The sequence below is a fragment of the Mus caroli genome, unplaced genomic scaffold (assembly GCF_978045245.1).
Source record: "Mus caroli unplaced genomic scaffold, Mus_caroli_1 scaffold_4, whole genome shotgun sequence".
NCBI classification, from domain to species: domain Eukaryota; kingdom Metazoa; phylum Chordata; class Mammalia; order Rodentia; family Muridae; genus Mus; species Mus caroli.
This window is the reverse complement of record NW_028227259.1, coordinates 35443737-35465151: the sequence shown is the minus strand read 5'-3', so window position 1 is coordinate 35465151 and position 21415 is coordinate 35443737. Positions and strand designations below refer to the sequence as shown.

Here is a 21415-nt window from a genome sequence, read left to right as displayed (position 1 = left end):
AAAAAGAGAACTTGAGAGATTTACTCTCAGTGCTAAGCTCTTTCAAATGAAAACATCCTTTTTGTGTGTGCTTATTTGCTTGGGACAGTGTTTTACTGTGTGTGTCCTGGAGTGACCTCAAATTTACAGCAACCTTCTTCCCTCTCCTTTAGTCTTCTCAAGTGCTGCGGTTACAGGTACACTCCACAAAGTCCAGCTGTACCTGCCTCAACCCCCCAGTTACTCGAGACAGCTCCCACTGACAAGGAGGGGCAATATTCATGGGAAGAATAAGTATGTGTGTGTGTAGCTAAGTTTTTTTAGGCTTACTTCCCATGGATCACACTTTCACACGTTAACAGCTTACTCTCTCAAAAGCTTCACGTACAGGAGCTGGGGACGTGGCTCAGCCAGTAAGAGCACTTGGAGCTCTGGGAGGACCCAGGTTCCCAACCCAGCACCCACATGGTAGCTCACGATCATCTAGACTCTAGTTCCAGGGGATCTGATGCTCTCTCTCTCTCTCTCACGATGCACCCATATACACACACACACCTTTAAAAAACACCTTTACATACAGGAATTAATAGCTGTGATTAGAAGTTCCCAATGAGTGCAGCTTGGAACAGTGTACGCAGAAGATTTGAGCTGGTTCGAGGGAATGTACAACTCCCAAGGCAGCTGTGAGAACAGCCCACTAGGCAAGACAATACTTGGTTTTATTTTTGTAGTGTTGTGAATTGAGTCCAGAGCCTGGTGCCTGTTATGCTGGCTCTGATCTGCATCTCCAGCACCATACTGAAGGTTCTTGGAGTCAGGCAGTCAAGAGAATTCTAAGTGGCAAGTCTAAGTGGAGTGGAGCTGCCTGTTTGATTTTAAGATTTATTTTTGTTTTATGTGCGTGCTTTGCTTGCACGTATGTACATGTGGATATATGTATATGTACCACATGTGTGCCTGATGCCAAAGAAGGTCAGAAGAGGGTGTGGGGTCCCCTGGAACTCCAGGTATGGATGGCTGTGAGTGACCTCATGGGTGCTGGCACTGAACTCAGGTGCTCTGTAAGACCAGTCAAATGCTCTTAACTGAGTCATCTTTCCAGCCCCAAAGTGAGACTTTCTGAGATAGTCTCATTGTAAAGCTCAACTTTGCTAAGTACACACTATGGAGGCCAGTCTGCCTCAGTCTCCTAAACACTGGTATTACAGGAAGCTGCTGTACCTGTTTGGAGTAGGTTTTTTAAAAAACAAAAACAAAAACCCAACAAACCCCTATTTTTCCCAGGAGAGTGCAGTAGGATGAACCAGAAACAAGTTAGGTTTCCTGGAGAGAAGAGAAACAAGGAGGGCTGGACCTGGAGTTGTACATAGGGCCCAGGAGAGGTAAAGAAGGTAAGAAGGTACATCAAAGGACTGGAGAGATGGCCCAGAGGTTAAGAGCACTGACTGCTCTTCCAGAGGTCCTGAGTTAAAATCCCAGCAACCACATGGTGGCTCAGAACCATCTGTAATGAGATTTGATGCCCTATTCTGGTGTGTCTGAAGACAGCTACAGTGTATTCACCATATATACCAAATACATGAATAAAATCTTAAAAAAAAAAAAAGAAGGCCCATCAATGGGGTGTGTGATTAGCTCTAGTACAGGAGGAAGCAGTAGTCACGACTACCAGGTCCTCCTCTTGGTCTTCAGAGTGAAAAGCGCTCACTGGACATGTAGGGAATGCCGTGATGTCTGCTTTCCTGAGCTGGCCCACCCACTTAACGAGGCACATTTCTGACAAGCCTAGAGCTTCTTACTATACTGTACTGTCTGCTCAAAGTCCTGTCCAGAAGGATCCTTGTTCTTGCCCAAGGACTTTGAAAAAGAAACCTATCGAGCCAGCTCAGAGCCAGACTCAAGACCAGTGTGTCCTGAAGCCCTCTGGCCACCTGGGGTGTCCCGACTGGCCTGGCTACCAACAAGGCTGGGAACAGACACTGGGGGAGGGAGAGGGGAAGGGAGGGCTTTATTAGATTCTGATATGTACACATATGTACAGCTGGTGTAAGCCAATGGTACATTATGCCACAGATTTATCTTATACACACACACACTCTTGGGCAGAAAGCAGGAGGTTCTGTTCTGAATATCCCACTGCTGGTGAAGGAAAAGGACCCTAATGGAAGCGGCCTACCCCACTCCCAGACACTGACTTCCTCCCACGGACAATCTGTGCCTCCCCCTGCTTCAGGGACAGGATGGCAAGATCTGGTTGGCGGTAGCGGCAGCAGCTGCTTCCAATCTTTCTCCTCACTCACACTTGTGCAGAGGCCAAGTATCAGCAGTGGCCCCACTCACTGACAGGAGCAGCCTGACACCTGCTGCCCAGAGCCTGACCGGAAGGCCAGCTCCAGCATACCCACAGCCTCTCTTAAAGAGGAGCAGCCTGGCTTCATGGAGCACTGGCATGCATCTTCTCCAGGCAGTTTGTCCAGAATGTGACCAGTCGGTTGTCACGGTTGATGCAGAAATCCGTGAAGTCCTTCAGCAGCCGATCAGCGAACTTCTCGTCCCCTGTGGCACTAGAGCGCCATGTCTTGGTCAGCATGGTGTTGTAGGCCCAGTTGTAGCCAACCCGCTCCTCACAGAACATGTTTTGGTTGGTGGAGCTGGTAGAGTTCCGTCGCCGCCGCTGCTGCCCAGAAAACTTGCGTTTCGAGTACGGCAGCTGAAGGAACACCGTTCCTGAAGGGAGACACCATGCCTGAGTGGAGCTGTGGTAAACACCTGCAGCAGGCTCTGGTGGTCCTGCCCTGAAGGCTTGGGCAGGGCCTCGTGCACCCACCCACAGTGCCTCACCTGTGACATGGATATACTGTGGCTTATTCTCAGCAGGGAAGTTAAAAGCGGAGACAGAGTATTTATCTTGCACAAATCCAAACCTATGGTAAGGACAGACACACAGACACATGGTCTCATTAGCTAGAGAAACAGGGAGCAGTGTGTAGCTGAACTCTTAACAGGTAAGGGCGAGCCGGAATGTGCAAAGGCCTCTCTCTGGTGTGGAACATGCAGGCTACAGCTCTCCTGCTCATGGTTTAGCCTGCCCTGCAGCAACTGCAGCAGTCTACCCAGCCTCCGCTCCCACATAGCACCTTCCCTTCCCACATGTCCTCCCCTCTGTGGTCCCTACTTAGTCTTCACTCTGCCTCTTGTGGAGTCTGTCCGGGCAGGCTGCTCACCAACCCCCATCCTGTCTTAGGTTTCCTGTCACACCTGACCGTTGTCATGCTGACATTGAGAAGGTTCTCAGTCAAGGCCCTCACTGACATGGAATGAAGTAACTTAATCAAAACTCTTCCCGTAAAGGGGAGGAGGAGTTCAAGGCTCTTTGCTCTGCTGTGCTCTAGAAATGGGAAAGGAGCAGAAACCATTTCTCATCTGTGACTTGTCCTGTTCCACTTCTTATCTATAGCTTGTTCTATTCCTGGTTTTTCTATTTCCATAAAGCACATTTATTCTAGCCCCACCTGCTAAGAGCTGTAAAGGACGTGCTAACAGATGTGCCCAGATTCTGCCCTCTATGTCTGAGCGTTTACGTAATAGAGGCATCGTTGTAGGAGGTAAAATGGGTCTTCTTTCCTGGACTGAGCTGGCTGGGGAAGTGCTGTGCTATATCCTCCAAGCTGCCAGCTCTAGGCTTGTCTCCCCTACATGCACATCAAGTATGCAAACTCAATGGAGAGCATCTACAGGACACTTCGATTTCTTTCTTACTTTCTAACCAAGCCAACTGATGTACTTAGCATGATCAGCTGGACCAGAGGCTTATCTCATTTCTCCTTTAGGTCACCAGGAAAGACCCTTTTACTTTTGAGACAGGGTTAGGTATCCCAGGCAGGCCTCAAATTCATACTTCAGCTGAGGCTAAAAACACTGCCTTCCTGCCACTACCTGTGGAGTGCTGGGTGGCAGGTGTGCACCACTGGGCCGTTTCCCGTAGTGCTTTCTGCACGCTAGATGAGCATCCACCACCCGATCCACACACCCAGTCTAAGACCTTTATTTTACTGTGTGTATGTATGTGTCTTTGCTTGTCTGCATGTGCACATGAGTACGGCCAGAAGGGGGTGCTAGATCCTCTGGAGCTGGAGTTACAGGCAGTGGTGAGCTGCCCAGGGTGGGTTCTGGGAACCAAACCTGAGTCCTCTACGAGGAGCACAAATACTCTCAGTTGCTGGCCATTTCTCCAGCCCCAAGATGTTTATTATTTTAAGAAACCAATTTAGCCAGGCATTGTGGTTCATGCCTTCAACCCCAGCACTTTAGCCCCAGACAGGCAGATCTCAAGGCCAGCATAGTTTACAAAACCAAGACCAGGCCAGCCAGGGTTACATAGTGAGACCCCTTTTCCCCAAAACCCCAAACAAACAACAAAAAACAAACTAAATCAAACAAACCTCCACTTGGGGCAGCCCAGGATTGCAACAAAGGCAATCCACTGCAGAGAAGATGTACTAAACTTACTCCAATTATCCAGAGTCTTTAGAAGAAGAGCTAGGAGCCACCACAGAACTGGGGGTGGGGTATGGTAGCTTTTCTAGCCTTTTCTGAGATGGACCTTTGGGTAGACCATCACATCTTCAGAGTCACATCTCCACTTGGAATTTCACTCCATGCAAAGCCACAGGCAGGACCAGGGATGTAGCCCAGTGGGAGACTGCTTACCCAGCACCCACAAGGCCCTGGGCCCACCCTCAGTTCTGCACACAGAAGCTACGAGCAGAACAACTACTCTGAAAAAGGCACTTTGCTGGCACTATGGATGGGGAAATTAAACTTCTGCCCTCTTAGGGCCTACAAAGCACTCTAGATTGAGGTTTGTTTTTTTTTAAATCCCCACCCGACAGTTTTTAAAAGAAGAGGAAAGTGCAATTTAAAGCATGTTATGCTGGAGTATCCTGTAATCTTAACACTTGAGAGCCAGAGACAGGAGACTGTGAGTTCAAAGCCATCCCGAACGACACAGAAATCCCCTGTAAGGAGGAGAGAGAGAGAGAGAGAGAGAAAGAAAAAAAGAGAGAGAAACTCTAAATAGAGGGACCTGAGAGTCCCTGGCAGAGGGAGACACTAACGAGCACAGAGGAAGCGGGCTTAGGCAAAGGGTGATAGACAGCAGAGTCTGCTGTAGTCAGTCACACACGGGACAGCTTTAAAGACGTGTAAGGAAATTGGATATTAGGAAAGAGGCTGAAGAGTAACAGGCAACAGTTTACAGAAGATACCCCCAGGACCTGCATCAAGGAGGATTAGAGAACAAGACACTGTGAAGAAAAAAGGCAGATTTGGCAAATGAAGGTCAAATCCAGGAGACACCTAGTCAAAATGTGTAGAGACTGGTCAAGAAGAGGCGCACCAGCTGTACTTTAGCTGGGGCATCATAATGAGTACTGTTTCTTGCAGATTTACCAGCTGAGGCCAGCAAACCCCAGAGGGGCAAGAAAAGGAAGGCTATGTTGTAAGCCTAGCCATGGGACCTCTACCATCTCAGCAGTGTGGGTGGAGGTGGGTCAGACAAGTCTGCTCCCTAGAGCAAGGTCTTTTCCCAGTGTCTGCTGTGCTCCCTCCCCTCTGCTCAGATCTACATCCCTTTAGCAGTAGTAGGAAATGAGTTACCACAGCACTCATTCCAGACCCTTCTTTGAACACATACATACCATTCAGATCTTATGGTAAGGTGCAAGGTAGGAAAAAGCCAGCTTAGGGGAGAGAAGTTAGAGACCCCTAGCCTTGTGAGTCTATGGTGGGAGGGTTGGGGGGGTGACACACTCAGGGTGGGGGTGAAGATGTTAAGACAATAGGACAATACAAAGAAGGTGCTTCAAGCCTAGGGTAACTGAAGCAGTGAGAGGAGGCTTTGTTTAACCACAGGAGTAAGTAGCAAGTGGACACCAGCTAAGTGATCCTTGGAAGCAAGGTGGCCTGCTGCACTGGTGAGGATGGCTGTGAATCAGAGCAACCTAGGAAAGGCTTACCTGGAGCACAAGTCCTGTGCCAAGAAATACCTAATTTCACCCATTGTTTTAAACCCATCCATTGTTTTCTAAAACATAGGGAAGGTTTACTGACAAGGTTTACAATGTCTCCTTTCACCTGTCTCCTCCATAGCACAGTTGGGTTCTTTGTAGGCTACTTACAAAGAACAAAGCAAGGAATCTGAGACAAGGCCACAGGCTGCAGGGCAGCATTTCTCTCTGTGCCTGAGTGGAGGTAAGCAGTGAGATTGTCACTAGAGCAGTGGTTCTCAACCCCTTGGAGGTCAGCCCCTTTCACAGGGGCTACATGTCAGATGTCCTGCATATCAGATATTTACATTAGGATTCATAATAGTAGCAATTACAGTTGTGAACAATGTTATGGCTGGGGGTCAGCACAACAGGAGGAACTGTATTGAAGGGTCACAGCATCAGGAAGAGGAAGAACCACTGCTCTACAAGGACAGATCCTTTTCCTCCAGAACAGAATGAACTGGGTTTCACTCTAGTAACTGCTAGTGGAGAAGAATGCTGGTCACTGTTCCTTCTTGCTAATGGACAAACCTGTGTGCAATGGCTTCCTGGAAAAGGTGCATTCGATCCCAATATGTCTCTGGTTCAAAGCCTGAAAGGAATAAGGAATAAATGCTGAGCTGTGATCACAAGGTCTGTAACAGACTCACACTGTTCTCTTCATTGCTCTTGACAATTCCTGTCTTGTGGATCTGAACTTTAGTCCCCACTAGTTATAGAAATGACAGCTGTGTACCCCATAATACTTCTCCAAGTTCCTCCACAGTCTAGAAAGGTGGAGTCCTTGGGAGCCAATGTAACCTTCAGAATCCAATGAGGCTTATGCTAATGTCTTTTTTTTGTTTGTTTGTTTTGGTTTTTCGAGACAGGGTTTCTCTGTGTAGCCCTGGCTGTCCTGGAACTCACTTTGTAGACCAGGCTGGCCTCGAACTCAGAAATTTGCCTGCCTCTGCCTCCCGAGTGCTGGGATTAAAGGCGTTCACCACCACGCCCAGCTATGCTAATGTCTTAATTCTCAAGCTGAGGAGAGTCCAGTACTTTTTTATTATTTGTTTCTGATACAGGGTCTCAAACAGCCCAGGCTGGCCTCAACCTCTAAGTGGCCAAATGGCTTTGAATTCCTGACCCTCCTACTTACTTACAGGTGTGTACCATGAGACCTGGTCTGAAAGTATATTAAAACACAAACCTGAAGTGTACATTAGGTGCTTTTGAATAACAGCTCCCCCCACCCACGTTTCTAACACCACTAACCTTCCATTTCCCTTTAAAGAAAGAAAGCTCCATTTTATGGGTAAAGAAATCGAAGCAAGTAAAAAAAAACTCTTGAGAAGTCATCAACTTAGAAGGGGAGGCGAGCAGTGCAGGAGGATTTGCTCCTCTGTCACCAACGGGATTGCTCCAGCCTCCCTCTTCCACGGGCAGCTGCTGAGGACCAAAGCAGAAAGCAGGTGGGAAGGTCAAGCACTGTCACATAGCAACAGGAAGCAGAGATGGATGGATGGAGATTTTGAGGGTCCTGGCAACAACAATAGAGACATCCCAAGAACTAGGGATGGAGTAGCTTTGTTACTCTGTCCATAATTAGAACTTTCTTTAACATAGATGGGAGACACCCCCCCCCACTCCTCATATGAACACACACAAGATACATACAAACACAGACACACCCACATACACAAACACATACCCACATTCACATATATACACACATATACCAACCACATTTGTTCCAGATTTTAAGGTGTATACTCATTGTTACAAGAAGTAAAGAAAACAAGAATAGAGGCACCTAATCTAGAAAATTGAATTTTAGATTTGGGTCCTTATTCCTTTAAATTAGGACTTTCCCCTGTAACCATGGTAACCAACTGAGGTTGATGGTTTAGAAGACCAGGTTAGAACTGGCAGGGAAACCATCAGCTACAATGCCTGGGAGCAATCCTGTTACAATGAGGTAACTGTAGCCCCTCAAGATATTAACAGCACTGCAGTGAGCTGCCTGGCCTAACCTTCTGGGAGGAACATATCATTCACATTGCAGGACTGCATAAATGGTCCTCACTCAGTCCTGTGCAGCTCAGGATCTCTGGCCTCCAATAGAGGAACTCTGCACTGCTCAGGTACAAAAATGTCTGCTAAGTTGTAAGCAGAGAGTACAGACTGTCAGTACTAGCAGGCAGCCTGTCATAAAAATCACAAGATCACTAGGTTTAGCCCGCCCTCTTGTAAGCCCTCCTCACCCTCTGCCATTTAGCGTAACACAAACTTACAAGGGAGTGGGAAGAAAATATTTCTCTGACATCAGAGTTGTGTCTTTCACATTTATGATCTTGCTATCAGCTCCTGATACATTAGCATCAACTCCAGCTTCCTGCTTTTGAAAATGTCATCTTGTACTCATGGAAAGCTTTTTAGGAGCTATTTATGAATTCATCTACACGTGTGCTTGGTGATAGCAGTGGGAGGTGCAGGTGGGGAGATGGGTAAAAGGTACATTGGGGTGGTCTGCTGTGACAGACCTTTTCTGACAGAAGGAAGGGCTCTAACCTGAGTCCTTGAGATACAGCTCTGGAGACACACAAAGGGAGCCTGGAACTTACAAAAGCCTGCTGCAACTTTGCTGTTTTGCTTTTGATGGTCTTTCTAGGGACTAGCATGCAAAAAGCTCTCCTCAAATTCAAGCAAGCACTGCAGGTGGCTGGGAGCACACAGAACACAGCAATGGTACAGAGATGGACAGCGAACAATCCCCTTTCCCATCCACTGTTTGCTTCACATTGGCCTTGCAGAGCTGGCAAAGTAGCTCTAGCCAATCCATGCAAGAGCAATTCAAAGTTCAGAAGCATTGAGTGGTCTGTCCCGGAGTACCCAGTCACTAATAAAATCCTGGGAGGCAGCTCAGGGCTTTAGAGACCAGGCTGCTCTTGCAGAAGACTTAAGTTTGGTTCCCAGCACCCCAGTGGTAGCTCACAACCATCCAGAACTTCAGATCCAGGAGATCTAACTTCCTCTTCTGGCCTCTGTGGGCACCAGGTACATGTGTGATGCACAGACAGAAATGCAGGCAAAACAATCACACAAATAAAATGAAATTTTAAAAGTTAAAAAAAAAATCCAGGACAACAACCCGGATTATTCCCCCCCCACCCCCACCCCCCCACCATAGAATAGCTCTCTCAAGCAGCCTGAAGTTCTGTTGTTTCCTTAGGTGTGCGCCTGTTCACTGGACAGTGATGGGCTTCATAGAAGCATCTCCTTCTCTCCCCTCTCTCATCCCACTTGTCCTTCCTTCTCTTTCTGAATAGTCAATACCTCCTCCCACTTTTTGTTTCTTATTAGTGTCTTTGTTCATTTTCCATCTAGATTCTACTTATGAGAGAACACAGGAAAGGGTGCTTTTGGAAGGCGGTCTGACTCAGTGAGATAGACCCAGCAGGGGGGAGCAGCTCTTACTATCGAACAGGTGCTCGCTGCCCTCCTTGAGCAAGCAGCTGAGGTTGAGTGGGATGAAGAGCTGGGCCCTCAGGGGATCACCATACAGGTAACTGGGCAGTGCAAAAGGACCCTCCAAAACTGGGACCAGCAAGAAGCCACAGGAGGTAGCTTTTCGATGCCAACCTTGGACCTGAAAGAAAGTACAAAACAGCATCACCTTTGGGTTGTTTTTAGACCAGAGAAAATACCTCTGACTCCACAGAGCAGACCTGGCAGCAGTGGCATACATATTGATTACTTATTCATGTCCTCTGGCTCCAACCATTCTGGTCAGCAAAGAGTGTGAGTATGCTTCCTGACAACTGCTAGAAAAACTGTGAGCTGAGCACACAGCTCCTCTTTATTATGGCCCAAACTTCTGACCTTCGGTTTCTTTTGCAAGGAACTGAAGAAAGAGCTGAGACCTCTCTTATTCTGTGGAATGTCAGAGGAAGATCACATGACAAAGGCTGGACACTTTTAGCTTTGTTGTGCACTAAGTCCAGTGTATCAAATAAGAAAATAACTTACTCTGGCTGCTGTAGGGCAGGAGATGAGTATCGTGGATTCTAGACAAAGTGACCAACTCTCTCTCATATACAGAACGCACTCTGGGGGATTCCCAAAGCTAGACTTCTGTTAATAACTCCAACAACACAATCCCTTGGGTGAATATGTAAGTTTTTTGAAATATGTTTTAAGAAACATTAAAACTGATGGATACTTAAAAACAAACAAACAAACACACACCCAAACTGGTTGGCTGGTGATATGGCTCAGTGTTTGGTAAAGGCACTTGCCATCACTGCTGACAACCTACGTTTTATCTCCCTGGAACCCACATAATGGAGGGAGAGAACCAACTCGCTCAACTTGTCCCCTGATCTCCACATACAGACCATGGTCCACACACAAATAGGTAAGTTATACAACAATAAGAACAAACAACAACAACTAAACAAAAACAAAACACCTCAAACCAAGCCAATATGCTATGACAAATGCATTAGCTGCGTTCAGTGATTTTTACATGAATAGATGTGAAAACTGAATTTTTAAAAGATAATCACTAAATTCCTTGGTAGAAATAACACTCCTTTTCCAATGCAACAACATAGGTGTACGTACGTGAGTACTGTGGGCGTGTTGTTTTGAGAGATAGTCACTGTTAACCTGTTGGAGAAGAGCTGGTGTCCTCCACAAGGTGAACTGAGCAAGATGAGGACCTAATATTGCCTTTCTTTCCTGTTTTTGTTGTGTTTTTGAGTCATGGTCTGGCTTTGTAGCCCATGCTGGTCTGGAATTTTAAACCTTCTGCTTTTACTTCACATCTGGGATTACAGATGCATGCCACCAGGACTAGCAGCAGTTATCTTTCTAGATTTGGACCTTTGGTATATGCACAAAAGAGGTCAAGGTCAAGGCTACGTGTTTTCTCTACCGTTCTCTACCTTATTTTCTGTGTATATGATACAAGTGTGTTTTTATGTGTGTTTGAATGCTGGTGTATACACATCACACCTGTGTAGAGGTCAGGGAACAACAGTGAGTGTTGCTCCCCACCCCACTGCCCCCCCACAACTTCCACCTTGCTTGAGACAGGGTTTCTTTTGTTTTTGTTTTGTTTTTTAAGTATACAATAGAGTTTATTAAGGGCATGGAGAAGGGAGTTAAGAGGGTAGTAGAGGCAGAGAAAGGCAGAGAGAGGGAGGGTGAGGGGGGGGGGTGTAGACTAGCCATGATCACGTGTGTTGGGGGGAATAGGGAGAGAGGGGGAGCAAGAGAGCAAGAGAGAGAGGCAAGAGCAAGACAGGGTTTCTTGTTGCTTACTGCTGCATATGTCAGGGTACCTTCTGAGGATTCTGTGCCTATGCTGGGATATAGACAGGAGCTGCCATGTCTGGCATTGGGTGGGTTCTGGGATCCACATTCAGGTCCTCATGGTTGTGCTTTATCTACTGAACCATTTCCCCAGTTCTCCCATCTTATTATTTATTTATGAGAGAAAGGAGAGAAAGGAGAGAGAGAGAGAGAGAGAGAGAGAGAGAGAGAGAGAGAGAGAGAGCAGAACTTGTGACAGTCAGTCAATTCTCTTTTCACCATGTAGGGCCCAGGTTGTAAGCCTTGGCATCAAGCAAATATTCTGAGGTTTGTCACTTTGGTTAAGCTGGCTGGCCCCTGAGCCCATGAGCTCTGCCTGTCCATGCTACCCCCAGCCCTAGTGTTTGTTAGAGGTACCTGCAATTATGCCTGGCTTTCATGTAGATCTGAGCATCCTCAACCTTGTACAATTAAGGACTTTATCTACTGAGCCACTCATCTCCCTAGACATTCTGCCCCCTTACTTGGATATTATGGATGCTCTTTGGAAAAGTTCCTCTTCAAGGGAGGAGTCAGTCCTTGAAGATACTAACGCATACAAAAAAGTCAATGCCTAACAGATACCTAACAGACCATCCCCAAGACTCCATGTTTTATAAGACAAAATTAGGCTTATAAACTTCCCGTCACCTGCCAAGACTTTCTGTTTCTCTGTTGTAGTCCTGGTGGTTCTGGAACTCACTCTGTAGTTTAGAAAGCCCAGAATTCAGAGATCAGCCTGCCTCTGCCTCCCAAATGCTGGGATTAAAGGTGTGTGTTAACACCGCCAGGCAGGCTCAGCTTACAAACTCACGACAACTTTCTCCTGTGCTGCACTTACTTCTCTTCAGAGATCTCTTAGCATTCACTAAATAATTCTTTTTACTTCCCAGCTGTCCTTAGCTATGTGGTGAAATGCTTGGGCTGGTATTAGAGGACAGTGGGGCTCAAGTGACACATGAAAATATTTCTTCTGTGCATGAAAGGAGGAGCGGAGTGTGGCTCACAGCCTGGCTAAGGAGAGCCTGCTTATTTTACAGTGCTGAGGCTGGGAATGGGCAGTGCTGTGGGCTGGATTCATAGCACAGGATCCAAAGGCCGGTCAGGATAGAACAGAAGGAAAGACAGGTAAGACGGCCGTCCAGCAAGGCTCCTTAACCCTGGCACTTGTGACACTGTAGGCCAGTTACTTCTTTGAGGGACTTGCTTATTAATACTGTCAACTCTGGTTGCTGTCCATCAAATGCTAAAAATATATCAAATCCTCCCCTGTGTGGAGCTGGCAAAAATATCTGTAGATACTGCCAAATGCCCCCAGAAGACAAACTCACCCTTGTTTCAAGAATGGTAAGTTAAAACCAGTGATATTAACTAACTGGGAATTGGTGAGGTAAACTGGAATAAATAAATACTAGAATATTCTGTAGCCATTAAAAACAATGAGGCAAAAAACCCAAAAAATTAAATTCAACAAATAAAAAACAAGGCAGATTGACTTGTGTTGGTATGGAAGATATACAGTAGAAAACAAAATGTATCCAGCAATATGTATCCAGCATGCCAGCATAAGTGCTTTCTCACTCCGCATTCCAGGCCAATCTGGAACTCACTATGTAGCTAAGTGGCCTTGAACTTGCGGGGATTCTTTTGCTGAGTTTTTTTTTTTTTTTTTTTTTTTAGGTGTGAGCCACCATGGCCGGTCTCCCATTCCTGTTTTGTAGATACACAGACTCTCCTTTAGTCAACATGGTGACCATGATGGCTGCTTTTAGATGGAAGTCCCAGGACACAAGGGGGAGGGGGAGGTTTGCTTTTCCCTCTGGACTGGTGATTCCAAGTTTTGGTTAGCACAGCCAGGGGTTTGTTACCGGCATTTAATAGGTAGAGGCCAGATGCTGTTCAACAACCTACAATGGGCACGCAGTCACTCACAATAGATAGTTATCTGGCTGAGTGTAAGTACTGCCAAGATGAAGAAGAAACACTAGTCAATACTCTGAACTTACCTGTGTTTAGTGTTTTAAGGCTATCCCTACAGGTCAATAGGTTAAGTGAAGGAACCTCTACAAAGTACCCTACCCCCTTGCCTGAAAGTAAGGTGGGGATCTCACCATCTCAAACAGTACTGTGGCAGTCACTGCCATCCAGTGTAGCTTGATCTCAAAGGCCGCATTGAGAGAGAAGTTTCCATGGTAGTAACAGCTGCACCATTCCAGCCGGTCCGTTCGGTTGTTCACATCAACATCCAGGGTCACAGTCCTCTGCTCTGGGACAGTGGCAGCTGTGTCAGCACACAGCGGGACACACACAGAGAAGTACAGGAGTGGGGTAACAGAGAAGAGTGAACAAGAGTCACTATAAGTATGAAATTGCACAAGTGCCCAACAGAGGCTTCTATCTCTGGAAATCACTAGTCAACAGCCCAGAGATCTAGAAAACACTTGTTCTGCTTGCTGTTAGATAATAAATACTTCAGGCATTCTGAGTTGTCTGTGAGCAGCTATGCTACTGTAGGACAAAAGCCCCATAGACACTGCATGAGAGAATGACTTCAGCTATGTTCCAATATAACTTTATAAGAACAGATGAAATCTTAGTGACTCATGTTGCTATGGCAGAAAACACAGCACTGTAAATTTATACAAACCCACAGAACGCACAATACCAAGAGTAAACCCCTAATCATGGGTTTGGGGTGATGAAAGTGAATCCGTGTAGGTTCGTGGATCAGGACAAATGTCATCTGATGGGGGTTGACAATGAAGGAGACTGAGTGTGAGGAGGCAGGGGATCTATGGGAATTCTTTGCTCAACTGTGCTGGAGAGCTAAAATTCTATCTAAGAAAATTAGTGATTATAGTCACACATGGTAGCTTAACTCTGTAATACTAGCATTCAGAGGCTTGGGGAGGAGGAATATAAGTTAGAGGACACTGTTGTAATATAGTCAGACCCTGTCTCAAAAAACAAAATCTGGGGGCTAGAGAAATAGCTTATCACTTAAGAGTGCCTATTGCACAATCAATGAAGCTCAGTTCAGGCCCTAGTGCCCACATAGAAGCCAGGTGTCCCCGCACTTGTAACCACTGCTCTAAAGGAGGCAGAGATAGGAGGATCACTGGAGCCTGTTGGCTTCCAGCCTAGCTGAGAAAATACAAGCTCCAGGAAGAGACCCTGCCTCAAAGGACTGAGAAGGCACACTGTGATACAGGACACCATTGCTATCTTGTGGCCTCTATGTATGCACAAACACACAAATACTTGTAAATATAAAAATAGGAGGGCCAGTTACAAAGCAAATCATAAGCTAGGCTTAGCTGATTATGCCACAGTTTGACTCCTGGGCCAATCCATTCCTTTCTTTTATGAGAGAAGGATGTTATCTTAACCATTATCACAAACTCAGAAACTCAACCAGGCTGTACACAAGAGCTTCAGAATTCAGTGACCCACAAACAGATAAAAGGAAAAACAGCCCAGACTAGTGCGGAGGAAGCATTACTTTCTGGTTCTAGCCCAGGAAGGTATTAGGTCCTACAGTATTTCCTCAGAAAATGAAACCTCATAGGGGCTTTGCCCTACATGGGCGATAACCACAGCCAGCATACTGAAGTTTTCTATAAATCAGGATCTGCTCTCCTATCGCTACTCCTCGTGGTTTTTCTTTATCTGAGAGCCAGCTTGGGTCTGGGTTCTGCAGGTGGAAGCTGTGAGTGGCTCCTGTATCAGGAAGTTTAATGTGCTGCTACTGGAAGGCAGCGCATTAGCTCCGGTTGTGAGTGATGCTCCAGAAAACCGACATTCTCCCAGTCCTGGAGCATGCAGAATGGGCACAGCTCTTGATTTAGAGCTGGAAGAGTCAAGCTTCTGCAATTCTAGCCACAGGCACATGTCTCTGAAAGCTGAACTTCATGTCTCCTGGTTTAATTCCTTGTCTGCAAACTGATATGGCAGCCCAGTCAAGAAACACACAGCTCAGAAAGGTTTCTAAAGCTCCCTCACTTGCCGTCTCCTCTGGCACTCTGTGTCTCCTCTTTTCTCTGTCCCATTATGCTTTCCTTCTAGTTTATGACATGAGCCTCACTAATGCTCAAAGTGAGGTCTATCTGTGGCTTTTTGAGCACTTGAGGCACATTTGGTACCTACTTGTTCACTCTGATACTAAAATGAATTAAAGCTAGATTCTGTCTGGGCTTCATGTTCCTACTTTATGACACTCTCAGGAGCAATTTACTCAACACTCCACACCACAGAAAGCTGTGTTCTCTGGGCTAGCACACTGTGAGTATACTCCTCCAGAGTCAGAAAGCCTGTCACAAAACCAAAGGCAAGGGATAAACACCAGCAGTGACTTCCAACAGCTCTCTTCTATGATCAGGTCTGTTAAGTGCAGAATAGGTGAGTCTGGGGGCCACCCAAGGAAATGTACTAGGCAGCCAAGTAATGATTGCTCTAGCACTGGCTTTGTACTTCCAGGGTAAGATCTGACAAATGCAGATGCTTCTAGAAGGCTTTCAGTATGGACAAAGCTGCAACCTCATGGGAACTCTAATCAATATGCACAAGATCTGAGGAGACACAAACTTAGCATGCTAGGGCTTACTAATGACCTAGAGAGCAGGTCAGTATCACTAGAGGAGAAAGAACACTGAAGCTCAGCCCTCACAACCAGAGCTGCCTCACAATAGAGCAGGTCTCAACAGCTATAAGGGAATTTTTAAAAAAGAAACTAGTTAGCTCCACCTACATTCATTCACCAGGAATGCTTTGGAAAAAGTCTGGAAAGAATGCAACAGTCTCTCCTGACTTCAAGATCTAACAGACTGTCATAGGAAACTAGAAGGCCATGCTCTGGCAGAAGGCACGTGGTGCTGTTTCCCCAGACTCGGATGCCTCTGTAGCATCCCAGCCCAGTGACTTAAATAAGAATGGGGAAGTGGGAGCCACCACAGGCCAAGCCAAGGGTACATGCATCAACATCAACTTTCTGCTGCTACCTCAAACGAGCATCAGAAGTTTTAAAAAAGGAACAAGCAAGTAAACAAAAAGCCATCCCCAAACAATAAAACAAACAAAACCCCAATCAAACCATAGGTAATAGTGGAACTCTGGTCTTTCTCTTCTGTAAATCATGTTAGGTTTTTTTCCCTGCTGAAGTTATGCATTATTTATTTATCAAATAAATTAATTGGTGAGGTTTTTGAGTCAGGGCCTCACTGTGCAGCCTGGGCTGGCCTCGAATTCATAATCCCTGCTCTGCTTCTGCCTCTCAAGGGCTAGGATTATGGATATGTACTACTAACTTCATCTGGCCAGAAAGAAATTTTACTTTATTTTTTTAAGATTTTATTTATTTTATGTATATGAGTACACTGTAGCTGTCTTTAGACACACCAGAAGAGGGTATCAGATCCCATTACAGATGGCTGTGAGCCACCATGTGGTTGCAGGGATTTGAACTCAGAACCTCTAGAAAAGCAGTTGGTGCTCTTTAACCACTGAGCCATCTCTCCAGGCCCGCCCCCCACACCCCCTTTTTTTTGGTGTTTTGAGACCTATGTATTCCTGGCTGTCCTTGAACTCAGAGATGTTCTTGCCTCTCCCTCCCAAGTGCTAGGATGAAAAGATGAACTCACCACAGCCAGCTGTACTTAGAAACATTATTTTTTTCTTGTTTGCAAGATGGAACATGCTTTTAACCAACGGTTCTCAACCTTCCTAATGCTATGGCCCTTTAATACAGTTAGTTCCTTATGTTGGGTGACCCCCAATCATAAATCATTTTTGTTGCTACTTCATAACTAATTTTGTAAATATTTGTGTTTTCCAGTGGTCTTAGGCAACCACTCTGAAAGAGTCATTTGACTTCTTTTTTTTTTTTTTTTTTTTTTTTTTTTTGGTTTTTCGAGACAGGGTTTCTCTGTGTAGCCCTGGCTGTCCTGAAACTCACTCTGTAGACCAGGCTGGCCTCGAACTCAGAAATCCGCCTGCCTCTGCCTCCCGAGTGCTGGGATTAAAGGCGTGCACCACCAACGCCCGGCTCGTCATTTGACTTCTAAAGGGGCCATGAACCACAGGTTGAGAACCTCTGCTTTAAATCCAGTAAAAGAAAGTGGATCTTTATTGTAGGTCAGCCAGGATCACACAGTGAGACCCTCTCACAAACAAACACACACACAATTTTCTTGTGGTTCTAAGCAGGGCCTGTACATGCTAGAGGGCTAGCAATCACTCTTCCCCAGCTACCTGCTATTCCCAGACTCCAAAGACAACTCACCTAACAGCGCAGCCGCCTGGCTCCGTCCTCCAAAACTTCGGCTAAAGGAGCTGTGTCTGCTTGCATAAGAGGCTGGCCGGCTAGGTAGCCAGGGCAGGAGGAAGGCAGGAATCTCAGAGTGCACAAGCTCTTCTGCCACAAAGGCCACCTCAAACCACTTGCGTTGGAAGCTGGCAAAGTCATCCGCTCCTGCTGTGTGCCAGGGGGCAGAGGGCTGTTGCATAGCCACTGGGGAAACGCAGGGGAAGTAAAGGGTCCCTTATTACAATGCTTACTTTCTGACTGATGCATGCTACAATACAGACAGACCTTGCAAACATTGTACTAAGTGAAAGGAACCAGGTATAAAAGCCTACATTACATGACTCTACACACATGACATATTTAGAAAACAAAAAGCTACTAGTGCTTACACAGAGAGTGACTGGAAACAGAGGGGTTGGGCAATGACAGCTAACAAGGAAGAAGTAGTGGTTGTTCAGTACTGTTAGTGGCTTTTGTTATGTAGGCTAATTTTATGTTATGTAAGCTTTAATTCAATTAAAAATCTTATCAGTCTCATAATAATTTCAGGGCATAAGCTGTTGTAGGTTTTTCTTTTCTTTTCTTTTCATATTAGAAGACAAAAATAGACACCAAGAGTGCAATCAATGGCACTGGCTATACCATATCAGGTGTGGACCCAGAGGTGAAAAGTGACTTACCAGATGGAAGAAGTAGTCACTTCCAGCCAGTCCCCATGCATTTGAAATTCAAATACTACGCAGGCTGGTCTGAGTCCTTGGTGCTGCCAGAGTTATGCAAGCTAGATATACTCATGCTAGGAATTGTTCCCCATTGGAGAATTCCTTTTCTTCACTAAAAAGGGGCGGGACTACAATACTGATAAGAAGCAGAGTGTTTGCCCCATGTGCACAGAACCAAATAACGAGGCGAATGCACACATTCAGCCCGCTGGACTCCTGAGCTGTACATCCACAGAGTCAATCACATACATGGAAAGTACTGGGGGGGGGGGGAGGAGAGTATTTACACTGGATTCGAGTAAACTTTTCTTGTTTCCTGAACAATGCAATATAATATAGCAGTAGTTATTAGTTATTATAAATAATTTGAGGATGATTTAAAGAATATGAGGGAAGGGGCCAGAGAGATGGCTCAGTGGTTAAAAGCATTGGTTGTTCTTGCAGAAGACCCATGCTCAATTCCTAGCATCTACACAGTGACTCATAGCTAACTGCCTGCAGCTCTAGCCCCCGGGGATTGAACATCATCTTTTGGCCTCTGCTGGTACCTGCAAATACATGGGGTAAACTCACACACACACTCTCTCTCTCTCTCTCTCTCTCTCTCTCTCTCTCTCTCTCTCTCTCTCACCCTCTCCCTCCCTCCCTCCCTCTCTCTCATTTGTAAAAATAGCTAAATAAATATTTTTGAAAAACCAGCATTGTTTTACACTTATGCTTAAAATACAAACAAATGCTGAAAGAAGTTAACAGAGTGTCAACTCAAAATACTAAGCCACATACAGAGCTCAACATGCACTGTGATGTTAAAGAAAGAAAAAGCACTCGCCGCTGTGGCAACTGTATGTACTTTGGCTCTGACCTCTTTCCGGTTCTTTGTCCATTACTATCTTGTAGAAATAGAAGCCATAGATGAAGGTCCGCCATGCTTCACCAGATGCATGCGTTATGAGCTGCTCTTCCAGCATTTTCTAGGAGAGACAATAAAAACTTGAAATTCCTGCAGCTGACATCTCAGAGGCAGCCCATGCTTGTACATAGCAGTCAAGGTAGTTGAGTGACTGGAGAACTGAGTTCACCTGAAGTCCCCATCAGACACTGTGCTATGTGAAGCTGAATCTATTCTAAGTTATAAAATGTATGAATTTCATCAAACATTTCGAACATCCCGAAACCATCCAAGTAGATAACCATCTAACTTCAATAAATCTAACATTCTGCTAGACAGTATATTCCTATTTAGGGAGTGTCTCCCAAGATCCCCAAAGGAAAACTAGTTGTGGTGCACACCCCTTAATCTCACTGGGGAGGTGGAGGCAGGAGGATGAGGGTTTCAAGGTCATCTTGGTTCAATGCCGATCTAACAGAACTTTAAAGAATGAATACCAGTGCTCCTGGTTAGTTCTTTTTTCTTACCAGTGCTTCTTAAACTATTCCACAAAACAGAAAGAAAAGATGTCACCAAATTATTTTATGGATTTTAATCCTGTGTTCAAGGATTAGAAGTATTAATATGAAAAGTACCTATCTAACCAAAACCAATCCACAGAGTCAATGCAATTAAGTTCCAATGTCATTCTTCACAGAAGTAGGAAAAAATCTTAAAGTTCATATGGATGCATAGACAGTCAATGTAATCTTTTTTTTTTTTTTTTTTCTTTTTTTTTTTGGTTTTTCGAGACAGGGTTTCTCTGTGTAGTCCTGGCTGTCCTGGAACTCACTCTGTAGACCAGGCTGGCCTCGCTCAGAAATCCGCCTGCCTCTGCCTCCCGAGTGCTGGGATTAAAGGCGTGCGCCACCACGCCCGGCCCCAGTCAATGTAATCTTGAGCAAACAGAATGATGCTGGAGGGACCTCAGGTTATACTAGAGCACCTCACTGCCACACACACAAAACACACAGATCAGTGAAATACGGTGAACGAGCCACAACCACCTGACTTTTTGCAAAGACAGCTAAAAATACTCTCCGAAGACAATCTTCACCAAACAGTACTGGGAAACTTGTACCACCAATGTATATGAATGAGACTAGATTCCTATCTCTCACCTTGTACAAAAATCAACTCCCAATGAATCAAGACCCTTAATGCAAGACTTGGAACTCTGAATCTGATCTAGGCATAGGTGAGGACTTCTTGAATAAGGCTCAGGAAATAATGGTAACAACTGACAACCAAGATACATCAGACTACAAGCTAATCTAAAAAGCCTTTGCACAGGAAAGGAACAGGGAGTAGAGACATCCTGCAGGCAAAGAAATCTGGTATATATACACCATGGAATTGTTTAATCCATAATAAAAATCAACTTATATTGATTCAACTGGAGATAATAACAATTAAACCAACCACAAAAGAAACACTTTGTATTTTCTCTTGACTGAGGTTCTGACATCTTTTTTTTTTTCCCTTGTGGGTTTTTTTTTTTTTTTTTTTTTTTTTTTTTTTTGAGACAGGGTTTCTCTGTGTAGCCCTGGCTGTCCTGGAACTCACTCTGTAGACCAGGCTGGCCGAGACGCCTGCCTCTGCCTCCCAAGTGCTGGGACTAAAGGCGTGCGCCACCACTGTCCGGGTCAAGGTTCCGACATCTTATATAGTATGTAAAATCATGCATGTATGTATGACATGAAAGTAGGAAGTGTCCTAGGGGAACAAAGGTGACTGACAGGAGAGTTAAGTGGGCAAGAGGGGAGCAGCAGTGTGGATGGAGATATGCGAATGAAAAATTTTAAAAAGAAATGTGTAAGAAAAAAAAGTCATTTGCACTGACCACACACAGGTGATTCTTCAATTGCCATGCCTTAAGCAATACATTCACCTTTATTTGGTTTTAAATAACCTAGACCTGGTGTATAATATATGGGTGGGTCTAAACGGCCTATTGTAAATATAAGGAACTTGTGTGTTTGTAGATTTTGATACTGATGGTAAATGTGGAATCATTCCTCAGATATCAAAGAATGACTGAACTGTTTTTAATTTATAAATTAGGCATAGTAAGATACTAATAATTCATAATAAAATG

General features: G+C 45.3%; 1 protein-coding gene across 9 annotated transcripts in view; it reads right to left on the bottom strand.

Annotated features, from left to right (window-relative positions):
• Positions 1-1968: 1968 nt before the first annotated feature.
• Positions 1969-21415, bottom strand: part of Depdc5 (DEP domain containing 5, GATOR1 subcomplex subunit) — a 128140-nt gene continuing 108693 nt past the window's right edge. For all 9 annotated transcript variants that reach the window (XM_085836596.1, XM_085836597.1, XM_085836600.1 and 6 more), the window contains 7 exons: positions 19252-19360; positions 17644-17871; positions 13478-13647; positions 9486-9657; positions 6561-6621; positions 2821-2903; positions 1969-2706 (listed from right to left, as the gene is read on the bottom strand). In XM_085836596.1, coding sequence (XP_085692722.1) covers positions 2414-2706; positions 2821-2903; positions 6561-6621; positions 9486-9657; positions 13478-13647; positions 17644-17871; positions 19252-19360 — 1116 coding nt within the window. In that variant the 3' untranslated portion in view covers positions 1969-2413. The remainder of the gene's footprint in view (positions 2707-2820; positions 2904-6560; positions 6622-9485; positions 9658-13477; positions 13648-17643; positions 17872-19251; positions 19361-21415) is intronic.